The sequence below is a fragment of the Cuculus canorus genome, chromosome 1 (assembly GCF_017976375.1).
Source record: "Cuculus canorus isolate bCucCan1 chromosome 1, bCucCan1.pri, whole genome shotgun sequence".
In the NCBI taxonomy this organism is placed as follows: domain Eukaryota; kingdom Metazoa; phylum Chordata; class Aves; order Cuculiformes; family Cuculidae; genus Cuculus; species Cuculus canorus.
The window spans coordinates 162082117-162095678 of NC_071401.1; the positions used below are offsets into that span (position 1 = coordinate 162082117).

The 13562-nt window shown below is 38.4% G+C and overlaps 1 protein-coding gene across 12 annotated transcripts in view; it reads left to right on the top strand.

Annotated features, from left to right (window-relative positions):
• Positions 1-13562, top strand: part of NAV3 (neuron navigator 3) — a 553670-nt gene that overhangs the window by 491620 nt on the left and 48488 nt on the right. For 9 of the 12 annotated variants that reach the window (XM_054072776.1, XM_054072766.1, XM_054072783.1 and 6 more), the window contains 4 exons: positions 1072-1777; positions 3311-3799; positions 10182-10223; positions 12529-12689. In XM_054072776.1, coding sequence (XP_053928751.1) covers positions 1072-1777; positions 3311-3799; positions 10182-10223; positions 12529-12689 — 1398 coding nt within the window. The remainder of the gene's footprint in view (positions 1-1071; positions 1778-3310; positions 3800-10181; positions 10224-12528; positions 12690-13562) is intronic. The other 3 variants (XM_054072750.1, XM_054072815.1, XM_054072826.1) reach the window with 3 other exon arrangements.

A 13562-nucleotide genomic window follows, 5' to 3' on the forward strand; every position in this document is an offset into this window, starting at 1 on the left:
GCAACACAGAACTGAGGCCTTAATTTTTAAAGCATATACCAACAGTCTGTGTGTTCTCTGTGTACGAGTCTGGTCCATATCTTGGCATGTCCATGTGTTTGTGTAGCATAAAATGCACACTGGGTAAAAATGTGGCTGGATTTGGTTCTCACTAGCAGGTGTTGGTTAGGAGAAATTAGGCCACCCATCTCCAAAAATTCTGTAATCACTTGAAAAGTGAATTAAATATTTAGTTATGCTGAATATTTGTTTCTTATTAGGTGCATACAATAGATGCTTAAAGAGAAATTAGAAGAGAGATGACATTTTTTGTCTGTTTGTAAAATAAGATGAGGATATTTTCTTGTAAGACAGAAGAGAATATGGTGTTTAAACCTTTCTGAATGTCACAATGACATTATGTAGAAATATATGGGTATGTATCTGTGCAGTATTGAAGAAAGCCTTTCAGAAAATAAATAATTTGGAAAAGATATCAAGGGTATGACAAAGACTATTAACTCATGCAGTTGTTATTGTTATTGATAAAGACAATTCTTGCCATGGTAGCATAATCTCTCCTTGACAATTTTGTGTAATTAAAGCCAGAACAAACTTAGCTATAAGCTAGAAATGTAATCAGTGGAAACCAAAGAACTCAACAAGTACCATTAACTTCTACATTCGTAATTAATGTCATACTTCTGTAAATGTTAATCACATGTCATGTTCTATTTTCAAATATTATTTATTTCATATAGAAATACCATTAAGAGCAAAAAAAAAAAGAAAAAAAAATTCCTTGTAGTTCATTCAGGATAATTTTCTATGTCTGTGCTCTCCAGCTCTATGTGAAACTGAAAGTTCTCAGGGGAATTTCAAGTTTTAGTACTTAATGCTTACCTGTAATGTATCGTACCTGCTACTGACTGCTGATGGAGAACTAAAGATCAAATTGGTTAGGTTTTTTAGGGTAATTTTTTGATATGTGTATTTTTCCATTTGGAAATTGTAACCATATAGTGCTAAAATTAGATATTGAGATATTTCAGTTTAAACACGAGTGACCTTTTCAAATATTCCTTTATTTAGGAAAAACAGATGATGCAAAAGCTTCAGAAAAAGTGAAAACTCCTTTGAAAGGAGCCTCCATTCAGCGCTCCCCATCGGATGCAGGAAAAAGCAGTGGCGATGAAGGAAAAAAGCCTCCCTCTGGCATTGGAAGAACAACTGCTACTGGGTCATTTGGATTCAAGAAGTCTGGGATGGGATCTTCTACCATAATCACCACAAGTGGAGCAACTATCACGAGTGGGTCGGCGACTCTAGGAAAGATGCCAAAATCTTCAGCCATTGGTGGGAAGTCCAATGCAGGGCGGAAAACAAGCTTAGACGGTTCCCAGAACCAGGATGATGGCATCCTGCACGTAAACTCAAAGACGACTCTGCAGTATCGAAGTTTGCCTCGCCCATCAAAATCCAGTGGCAGTGGGATCCCCGGCAGGGGTGGCCACCGTTCCAGCACCAGCAGCATTGACTCCAATGTCAGCAGCAAGTCTGCAGGTGCTGCTGCCACCAAACTGCGAGAGCCAAGCAAGATTGGGTCCGGGCGGTCCAGCCCTGTCACCATCAACCAGACAGACAAGGAAAAAGAGAAAGTGGCTGTGTCAGATTCTGAGAGTGTCTCACTCTCTAGTTCCCCCAAATCCAGCCCAACTTCGGCAAGCGCTTCTGGCACACCGGGACTTAGGCAGCCAGGGTCCAAATACCCTGATATTGCCTCACCCACCTTTCGAAGGTTAGTGCTTTTCTATGAATTCCTGAAGTTGCAGTATATAAGGCAGGGATTTTCAGTGTGTTAAAGCACTGGGCAAAAAGTCTTTTTAAGGGCATATTTTGTCACAAACAGAAAACAGAGTTAAAAAAACCTGAAAGGGTCATATTTTGTCACAAAAAGCAATTATTTCTTTAATGTCTGAAGACCTCCCCAGATCTGAAATGGCTGTTCCTTGAGCTTTTAGTATTGTAGGTACATTCCCATAACAGCAGTTTGCAGGACAGTAAAAGTTGGACTTGATGATCCTTATGGGTCCCTTCCAACTTGAGATATTCTATGAGTCTAAGTTTTTATTGAATATGAAGGCATACAAAAAGTTCATTCTTACACTCTGATAAACCCCTGAAGAGAAGAAGGATGCCACGTCCAGGCATGTTATGTTACTAAACAGGCAATGTCATAGTCGAGTTGAAGAACTGAAGAGCTAAACAGATAAATGAAGCGTTTACTTTCACACTGCCGGCAGCTTCAGCTTTTCTACATCTTTCATTACCAAAAAAAAAAAAAAGCAGTTAATTTTCAATTGGGAATATCCTATTGTAGCAGTTCTAGAAGTATGAATCTGGATGAAGTATAAATTGGGATGGAGCGTTTGCACTGTTGGAGAAAAAAAGCCAATAGTGCCCTCTTGTGCCTAGTTACCAGAACAGCATCTCCTGCTGCTGGGAAGCTGCAGCTGACTTTTGTGGGCTTGGTAATAATTCAAATGAATTCTTATGTTATTAGCCATGATTACTTCACATCACAATAAGTTTTGGATTTATTTCTTACTAATATACGAGCTGCACCTTGACTGTGAGACACTAAGCCATCATGTGACCTTTCATTTCAACAGTTTTAAAGCATTTAGGTTTTGGGGTTTCTTCATCATCACTGTAGAATTTTCTTCTACAGAATTGCAAGAAGCAATTATATGAAGTACACCTCTGTCCTGGCTGCCCTTGGAGTCAAACTGAGCCTTTTTAGCTCTGGTGCAGTTTATTCTGTCTGAATGGTTACTTCATGACTAATGACTGCATGACCATCTGTGCAATACAACAACAAAGGGAAATTTTACACAAATACTTAGATGTTTATTAAACTATGAAGGATTTCACAAGTGGTTTTTGCAATCATTTTAGCTGATTTGAGAAGTAAGGGGTTTAAAAGCTAATGGCTTAGCTGTGGAATGCTTAATTACTGAATTTGGGTGAAAGTGTAATCTGTTTATGCACTAATAGGGCAAAAATGTGACTATTTTACTTCTCTCTGGGAGGGTCTGTAAGTGCAAAGAGCACATCTGAACAGGAGTGAATGAGAACTGTTGCTAATGAAACAAACCCTGATATTGTGATATGCTTAAGCAAGTTTAATTTTGTGATGCGGTTGATCAACTTAGGTAGGCATGATTTTAGTAGCGGTAATTAAAAATGTGTAGATTGGCTCTTAGGATGTTACGCCATTAATGTTTAATGTGGCTATCAGTTTCTCTAAAGCTATTTGTTTTACATTTAGGTTGTTTGGTGCCAAGGCAAGTGGTAAAGCTGCCTCTGCACCCAGTACTGAAGGTGTGAAACCCACATCGGCAATGCCCAGCCCTAGTACCACATTGGCACGGCAAGGCAGCCTGGAATCGCCGTCCTCGGGCACAGGCAGCATGGGCAGTGCAGGTGGGCAAAGTGGTAGCAGCAGCCCCCTCTTCAGTAAACCTTCGGACTTAAATGCAGATGTTGTAAGCTTAAGTCACTCCTTGGCTTCCAGTCCCGCCTCAGTGCATTCTTTCACATCAGGTGGTCTTGTCTGGGCTGCAAACCTGAGCAGCTCTTCAGCGGGCAGTAAGGACACACCAAGTTACCAGTCCATGACTAGCCTTCACACCAGTTCCGAGTCTATTGACCTTCCTCTTAGCCATCATGGCTCTCTCTCTGGACTGACAACAAGCACTCAGGAGGTTCAGAGCCTGCTCATGAGGACTGGAAGCGTCAGATCTACTCTTTCGGAAAGGTGAGCTTCCCTATAGATACAGTGACCACAAAACCAGTGAGAGGCAAAAGGACAGAAGCCAAACCAATAAACTCTCCTCCTGTTTTCCTGAAGGGACACTGTGTAATTAGCAGCTTAGTCCTTTGTGTAAAAAGGAAGGAACAATGGAAGGAAGAAAAAAAAGCCGGAAGGCACTGGGAAGTTGGGAATCAAATGCCTTTTAAGGTTTTACCAGCACTTTTTCTCTCTTGAGAAGTTTTTTTTGGTTCCCTTGTTCTGGAGAACAGCCAGAGAAAAGGGGAAAATTGTTTCATTACAAAAAAGCACATCTAACAGCCACATAGTGATTCCTGCATGCTGGATTCACCTTCCGCCCGGTAATTGGCATCTCCAAAGCTGTATCACTGCCCTCTTGCTAACAAGTGTCCAGCAGCAGGACCCCACCACATTTTTTTTCCCAATACCTCAAAGCACAGGGAGAGCTGGTGGGCCTCCCTTCAGCTGACTAGTCTTGCTTTAAAATACTTTGCCGTGGATTCGTACATGGTAATCATTACACGGATGCTTACTAAAATGCAGTTTCATTGGCAGAGACATTTTACAAGATGAGCACTCCACTATATGCAAAGTCCCAGCAAGTGTCTGGAACAAAAATAAAAAAAAAAAAAGAAATAAAGGATTTTTATCTGCTCTGGTAAAGATCTTCTTGGTATACTGATGTTTTACCATTTAAGTTGTGTTCTAAAGATGTGCAACCACCCTGACACAGTTGTACCAAGATTTTTTTCTTACAATTTATTTATTTATCTATCTATTTATTTATCTATTTATTGATTTAATTCTGTGAAATGTTTATTTGACTTTTGCAAGAGAGAAAAAAAAAAATCTTTGCTAGGCAGTAAGCAATTTTCACTTCCTGTGAAAGTTTTCAAGAGTTGACAATGAAACTCTTATCTTACCTGGGGACTGAAAAGTCAATATTAAATATCTTATTAATCTTTGATGAAAAAATGAAAACTACACTGAGTCAGTCAGAAATATTTTAAATACTTTAAGGTTAAACTTAGTTTTTTAACAACACAGTCATTTAATGGAAAAAAGATCTTTTATATACAATGTTAAGATTTTTTTTCCTTTACATAAAACCAGAGACTTTTTCAATACCAATCCTTTCTATGGAAAGATTTCACTTTCCGTGAAAAAAATAATAAAAAATAACAACAAAAAAACAAACCCCTAAACCACTCTTTGCAAAATCTAGATGGAGACTCTCCACAGCTTTCATTCTCTTATGTTACATTCATAAGTATTACTATATCAGCTAAAATCACACCTCTTACTAATATAATTACAACACTATAAAACATATGTGTGTGCCAATACTATGGATGCTAACAGTGGCTAAAAACATGCTGACACATGAGTAATTTGTAATTTGCACTGTGACTTTAAGTTTTAAATAGTAATTTGTGTTGTGTGCCATGAACTGAATGTGATATTTCTTAGAATGTTAATTATTAGTATTTAGCTTATAAAAAACCTTCACTAGTATTTAGTGCTACATGTATTGATGATGAGGTCAGTAGACTGACGTGGAAGAGTATGAATTTATGCCAAAGATTATATTTATACAGAGGATGTTAGACATCACATTTAAAATGTTAATAGTTTGGCATAAGCTCCTGAGCAACCCCCACTACTAATACTTAATGTGTTTTTTCAGTAACTTAATTTCAGTGGTTCCAATTACTTTGCCTTCGGCAATTTTTTAAGTTTCAGATTTGTTCCTATGGGGTTATTATGACTGAAGTCCAGAGAGAGCCATTTATCATGTTGATCTGGCCTCAAAACAAATATACATACCTGGAGAAAATGGTGTCATTTCTTGAATGATATCCTCAATAGCATTTTTGCAGTTTGATTTTTCTGAAAGGTCTGTTACAAGTGCTGTGTTATTTCTAAACTGTTTTATACATTAAAACCCACATGTATCAAAGTATTTTTTCACAACAAAAGCATTGGTTTGCAATGTTAGGGACAGATATGTTTGGCAACAGATTATGTCCTTTTTACTTTGTCAACTGAGAATATATTTGAGATGCCTGTGGCAACAGTAGTTTTAGCCTGGCATGGTGTAAGAAATCATCTGCAAAGAGTCTCATTCTTTTTCTTCAGTCACTCTAGAGCCTGGAAAAGACTAAACAAGCAGTCCGTATAATGAGATATATTAATACAATGTAGAGACAAAATCAGAAAGAGCAAAGCACGAAATGCGATACAAGAAGAAAGTGACATAAAGTCTATACAGATAAAGCCCAGGGAAAACTAAAAAAGAAGAGAAAGCTAATAACAGGTTATACAAATAAATATAGTTTTGTTTCATAGGAGCATCAACTGCAATTTGGTAGCTAAACATCATTAATGACAAGCATGCTAAGAGGGAATGTAAAGGTTATAGATCATTCCAGTTTATTGGTCCTGATGAACTTTTCACTTCCCTGCTTCAGAAAGTGTCTGAAATAGTCCTGCAGTCATTAGGGCTGAAAATGAGCTTTCAAAGAGTCTGTGCTGAGGAAGGAGTGAGGAGGAGGGCTGGAATGGAGGATGAGGGTATTATGGGCAAGACTACCTTGCCTTGGTTCCTGGAAAGATGCAGAGAATATTAAAGAGAATAGGTTAAGTAAGAGATAACATGGGATTAGTCATTAAGAGCCTTTTAAATAAGACTAATTTAATTCATCTGCAGGAAAAAAAGACTTTGTGAATAGTGGAAAGGAATTAGTAGATACAGTAAGAAATCCTGAACTTAGTAAATCTTAAGGTGTTGTTTCAAATAACACTCTCATAAGCAAACGAGGGAAATAAAGTAAGGTGATTGACTGGTAGGTAAAGAGTCATCAAAGACTAGTTATCAATGGTTTCTTAGCCTGAAGGGATATAACAGGACAGGATATATTTGCATAGCTACAGAATGGAGAGTGATTCTGCAGAAAGGCGGCAATGTGTAAGGTGTTGCAGTGCCATTGGTGGGACAAAGCATTTCCCGGTATTTTGAAAATGAAAGTATCACATGTAAGTCTTAGAAAGTAGTTATTTCATTCTACTTTTTCATGTTAAGACTTAAACTTGAAGACCTTGGAACATGAAGTTTTAGGAAAGAGTTGATGCAACTGGAAAGAACCCAGAAAATGAGACCAAAATCTCAGGGTGCATCTGTTTTCTGCTAAGGAGAGTAGCCCTAAATTAGCTCCAAAAAAGCAGCCATCTGCTGCGGAGACACCAAATCTGCAAGGTCTCTGCTACATTTGCCCACACATCCATCCCTCCAGGGATGATCAAATGTCGTCTACATGCAGTCTTCAGGCTACCCACTAAGCCATGATATGGCATAAACACTGAACTCCCTGATAATAGCTGCTTTGATACAGTGTCAAAGTTTCATTTGTGTCATTTGATTAGATTCTTTTGCATTGTAATAACCAGAAAATAGATTCTGTAAATGCTAGTAAAATATTTGCCTTTTCGGCAAAATTGGCTGATTTTACACTAGCGGTATTTATTTAGACAAGCTTACTATTGTCTTACCAGTGTAACTCCTTATGTGGAAGGGCACTTGTATTTTATCTTACAACAATTCAGAGGGGTTAAAAGAAATTACCCAAGTATTTATACTCCAAAATAAAACCATCTACTGGGGTTAATTGGTAAAATATCACTGCTTTAATTGATAATATTTTCCATGCGGACACATCACCAATAGTCCTTTTGAACCCTTAATTGCTGTTGGGCATTGCAAATTTGTGTCTTTCTTCTGCTTGATCTGAGCAACATGGCAAGAGATGCATAAAAAATGCAGAAATATAGGAACTTACAGTGATCTCAATGGCAATAATGGCTGCATTTTAAGATTAGCAGATTGGAAGTGTTTTCTAATTACGTGACTAGCTTGCTCTGGTTTACTTTAAAGGAATGTTTAGCTTTGAAGACCATAAAATCACACTGAAATCCACTTGAGCTCTTCAGGACTTTCAGTTGTTTTAAATTATCACTATATTTTGGTTTGAAGGTATGAAACAGTGCATCATGTATCAGGTTTTCTTTTGTGCTCAGGCATTTGTAGAAACTCATTTGTAAGACCCGTATCAGCTTGGCCCAGCCTGTCCTAGATCTCCCTTGGTGCCTCTTAGCTTTGCAACAATTACATATAAGCCAAAGATACGGCATTATGGCCCTTTCCCAAGTTAACCTCAACACCAAGGGCAGGTAGGAAATTGGGAACTGTAAGGCTCCCTGTAACTTTCCCCAGGGAACTTGCAGATGGTTTCAGCCGTGCAAAATAAGCAAAAGATAAAACAGAGATACAGTGGGGTTGATAATGTCAGCCTACATCTGCATACATCTTCCTGCAAGACTGCTATTTTCAACTGACTTGGCAAAGGAGAATTTCAGGAATACTATGATATTCTCATCTTCTATCAGCATTTGTTTTGAGCTGAAGAGGCAGATTTCCAGGTAAGCATTGCTTCTTTCAGGAGAGGACTCGCTTTTTTCATATCTTTAGAGATCTTTTGAGCACTAAGGTCAGTTCAGTTCTGCTTACCAAAAGTCAGGTTTCTGTAGGAGTAATATACCCACCTTTTGGTGAAGGAATGCTTTCAGGTACTAAAAAGATATTGGCAGTTATCGGTCCAAATTAATAGTTATGTGGAACCATCATTAATGGTTTCTTGCAGTTATCAGAAATCTAGGAGCATCTTCACAAGATTTAGTATTTTAAAAACACAAAATGAATGTTTGCTACATTCACTTTTATGTAGTTGCGATAACTCCGTGTTCATGTTGAATATTCATCCCTATTTTATTTGAGTATCTGAATTTGAAAGTGTTTTAGCAAAATCCTATGGCCGCTATTAGCCTATTTATCTGACTTAATTATAACTTTTGCCTTGTGGATTGCTTTAAAGGAGCATTGATTGGTTCCTTTATTTTTTAGATAATATGACATAGATTATTTTGAAATGCATAGAACTTCAAGGTAAAGTAATAGGATTAGGATATTTGAAGTATTTACAGAGGAAACTGGTATGGTTATTATGATAATGTTTATTTGGTTTGAAATTTAGAGGTGCATAAAGGTACATGAAGGAGGCCCCATTGCATTCTCTAAGGAAAAAAATAAGTGAATCATGCAATCAAATTTATGTTGCCTTTTTACCAGCTATTCTTGGTCCTTTTAGTTTAGTTGGGAGCAAAATGCTGAAAGTGACTACTCTCACATGGATTGCTGGACCTGTCCTGAAATCCTACTATGTTTCTCCTTCCACTTGCTTTCTCTCCATGCAGAACAAGCCCTTGATTAAACTAGTAAAATGGCTTGTAAAACTTTCTGGTGGTGAGAGTGGTTTACTTCCATTAATCTGAGCACTAAAAGTAGTGGATATTTAACACCAAGTGTTTTCACTGCCTTTACCTGCTTGGATCGAGGTTACATGACAGTGAGGTGCCCAGTGTTCTGAGCACAATGGAAAATGACCTTTAACAACGACATGAGAGTTTTCTTGGGTAGGAACGGTCCTAAGGTACTGTTAATCTCAGAGGTGTGATTATGATATGTAATACAGAATGCACTAACTTACATTCTTGACATTGCAACACTTACTTGATGAAAACTAGTTCAAATTCAATCCACACTAGTCAGGGACAGAGCTACCAAGTCTTTATGAGGAAATGCCCAAATGACACTTATTTAAAGGAGGGCTCATGGGTGTTCATTTAGTGATGGGCTTTAAGCTAGAAAAAAAAATCCAGCCATAGATTTCTGGTAATCAGCCATTCTGCCACCATGTTTGTGTAAATATGGAATAGCATTGCTCTGGCATCACTTTTCACTGTCCCCATCACCTTCTTATGTCAGCCCCACAACAACAGAAAGCCACTGGTCTGTATATCCAGCATGTTTTTCTACACGCAGAGCTGTCATTTGGTTTCTGGCAGGGCCATGCGGTCTCTTAGCGGGTGCCACAACCTTCATCTCTTTCAGAAATCTATTGGCATCATGGGCAACTGTGAAAAAGAAAGATTCATACTGGGACAATATGGTTCTCACACAAGTTGCAGGGTGAAGCTGTGGGGAGGTTAGAAATGGTAAAGAAGAACCTCTTTCTGACTTGGAGAGTCTCCAAATTACTATTGACCCGGGCCAGAGCATGTCTAAGTGAAAAATGAATGTGAAGCAGTCTGTGTCCTATTGTCCCTCCAATGAGTCAGGGATTTATAATGAAAGATATATTAAAAAAACATTAAATGACCTTCTGTTATGCATACAAATCTAGACCTTTAAAGTTTGTAATTCTGAACAATCCTGTTTAGTCTATGTCCTTAGGGATTTTTTTTGTTTTAACAGCGTACAGCTTGACAGAAATACACTACCCAAAAAGGGATTAAGGTATATATTTCTTTGAGTATGACTGCTGCTTCTCTGTTTTCCTGTAACCTTTTCTATATTGTTTCCTTTTCTTTCTCCTTTTGTTGATCCTGTTTGCAATAGAATTCTTGGTATTTAAATTCAAACCAGAAAACACAGATTTTAACAATGGACTTTTTTTCTATCCAAATCTGCCTAGCGAATAAATTTCCTTTAATGGAAGGTTTTATGGATAGTTTCTTTATGCAATGAATCTTAAAAGGCATTGAATCCTGGAGAGCTAGAAGAGACAAAGCGAGATACTGTTGTGATTCAATAGGACTAATTGTTGAAAATATTGACAAGAACAAGATTTTAGAGGAGGATCTGAACTTGAACTCTAAATGCAAACACTTAAGCAATTTGAATTGAAAATCTAGTAAAGGATAGGGTAAGAAAATGCTGATTTTAATATCCGAGGTTTGCAAGTATAAAATGAGCCCTGCTCCAGCTAGTCTTCTTGGTCCCTGTCCAGCAATACTCAAGAGTCCAACTTTGGTGCTAGTTCCCCACTAATTAGAGCTGTCTTCATCACAGTAAACAGAAGTCGTCCACTCTCTTCTTCGCTCCACAGTTAAAAGGGGGGATCATTAATTAACTTGTCTGGTCTCATCAGGCATGGCAGCCTATCTCCCTAATCCAGGAAGGAGATTTGGCAAGCAAGGATATATGTGCCTGCACACAGACACTCTACAACTTTCCAGTCACTGTAATTACACTGTTAAATCTCTTGAGTTATTGGTAAATTTTATGGAATTTTAAAGTAGTGCTAGGATGTTGTCACTAGAAAGCACTTTCTGCTCTTCTGCACTAGCTGTTCCTTAATAAGAATTTAATCAAATTGCCTGTTATCTAAAAACAATCATTTTGGATTCAGAGAGGATGGAAAATCTGGAAGACATGAAAGACGCATTGCAAGAGTACAATGGGATAATTGAGGTTTGTGGCTGTGCAACTGTAATGGTGGCTGAAAGCTGAAAGTGAAACAGAGCAGGAAAACAGCTTATAGTCATATAAGCCTGATCAGTTATCTGAGAAAGACCATCAGCTTTATTTTGATGTGCAGAGATCCCAGACCAAGACCCAGATCCTGAATTCTCATGTTGCCGTCTTTCTGATCTGATAACCACTGGGTAACTCTGCTTTACCACATTTATAAGCAAAGATCATAGCTGTCTTTTTGAAAGGAGAAAGGAAGTAAATATTTAATCAGGACAAGATGTTTTAAGGCTATAAAATATTGTACAAAACCACAAGCACAACATGAGAACTTACACATTCATTTAATCTGCTTTCTAAGCAGAAATACTTGTGCCTCACAAGCCTGAAGCCAGAATATCAAAAGCCCTTTCTGCTCTGCTGTTTGGGGAGCACTGATGACTCATGACAGTGGTTAGAAAGGTGCTCATTTCTTAGCAGGAGATTGTGCTGAATGAAGCAGGCTATTGCAGACATTGCTGAAAGCAGTTTCTTGATTAAGACCCACAATGCTTGTGTTTTAATGCTTAACCACTGCCAGGATTGCCTTTCTCCCAGCCCAGCCAGAAGAGGCTGGGCCGGTGAGTTACCAGTTATCCCTCTTAGCCCAAGTGTCAAGTTGCACTTGTTTTATTGGTTTGCCATAGGAAGCAGTTGATGAATGATTTGTTTGCCAGACTTCTTTCTTCCAGAGAACTTATTTCTGCTAATTGTGGATGTAATTGCCCCCTTAGTGTGGGGCAGGACATAAAGCCAGGTGACTTTCAGAGCAGCAGACCATATGTATAACCATGAGTAGCTGTCCTTACTGTTGCAAACTCCTTATTCAGAGTTCTTGACCTGTTTTACTCCTGTCTTCTAATCAATTTACCACATGATCTGTAGCAGATATCATTTTGTAAGCACCTACTCACATTTCTTGGCTTCTATTCTGTCCATTCCCCATCCTAGCTAGACAGCTTCCGAGCTTTTGCATCAGCCTGTACACTTCCTATAGCCTTGAAGTCCTTTCCTGTCAGCACAGTTGTCTGTCTTCTATGGTTTATTATCATATCTCTTCAAAGGAAAGCAAAGGTGTTTTGGGGAGGGGGATGAAGAGAAAAGGGATTTCAAGTCCTATACTTTTTCTGTTGTACTAAGATTCTAAATTTAACCTTGTTAAAGTCTCTGGTGATAATTACTTGAGTAGACTTGATGCTTTCCAAAGATTTTATTCTGTCTAACTGGTTAAGAGTAGTTACGTGACACCTGTTTCTTTCCAAACTGTCACCTTGTCATTGTTTTGAGCATGTCAGCTGTGGTTTTTCAGATACACTCCATCATCCCGACAGACGAGTCAGGAGGAAGGCAAGGAATGGCTACGCTCCCATTCAACTGGAGGCCTGCAAGACACTGGCAGTCAGTCCCCGCTTGTTTCTCCTTCAGCTATGTCTTCATCTGCAACTGGAAAATATCACTTTTCCAACCTGGGTAAATGCCATTTCCTTTCACTGTTTCTCCCACTCTAGAACAGCAACATAAAATTCAACCTTTCATGTTTCTTGGTTTGCCAAACTAGATAGTTTATGTTAACATCTCCATTACCATATTGTGGCACCTCACTAATGCAGGGAAACTCATAGCATTTTTCTTTGCATGGGCCAGGGTACCTCCTCTTTTGCATACAGAGAAAAAGCACGGGTTCTTTATGACTTGCTCAAGGAGAAGAAAATCTGAGGCAGAGCTGGCAATTGGCTTCTTGTTTGAAACTACTCATCTTTCAGGGTTCAGTCAGTAGGGTTCTTTTCAGTGATTTTAGTGAATGGCAACCCAGACACTAAACAGTGCATTTTTCCTACATACAGATTTGTTTGACGTAGGTCTTCTAGCGTGTTTCAGCAGCTGGACTTGGCTATAACTGCACTGGCCCAATTCATATCCTATCCTTGATTACAGTATAGTATTTTAGGATGTGAGGCACATTTTACATTTATTTGATTACAGTTCAAGCTTTAGATTTGACTGTTCTAAATCTTGTTTCAAGTTAATCTGACAGAAACTTAGTTTTGTTAATAATTTTTTTTTCTCTAATGCTTAATAGAAAAACATTTATTTGCACTGTGCTGGACACATGCCCAGGTTCACAACGAGGTTTTGTATTTTAGGCTTTTACTGGGGAATTAGCAGGAACCTTTGAAGCATTCACACTGCTGTCACTCTGTCACAGTTTATAGCATCTATAGGTTACAGTCACTCAAAAGCAACTTGATCAGACATACAAATGATGGTCTTTATTATATTGGAGAAAAAGAAGTGGAACAAAGCCACTTCTAAAAGTGAAATTGGATACTGGCTAAGCAAGCC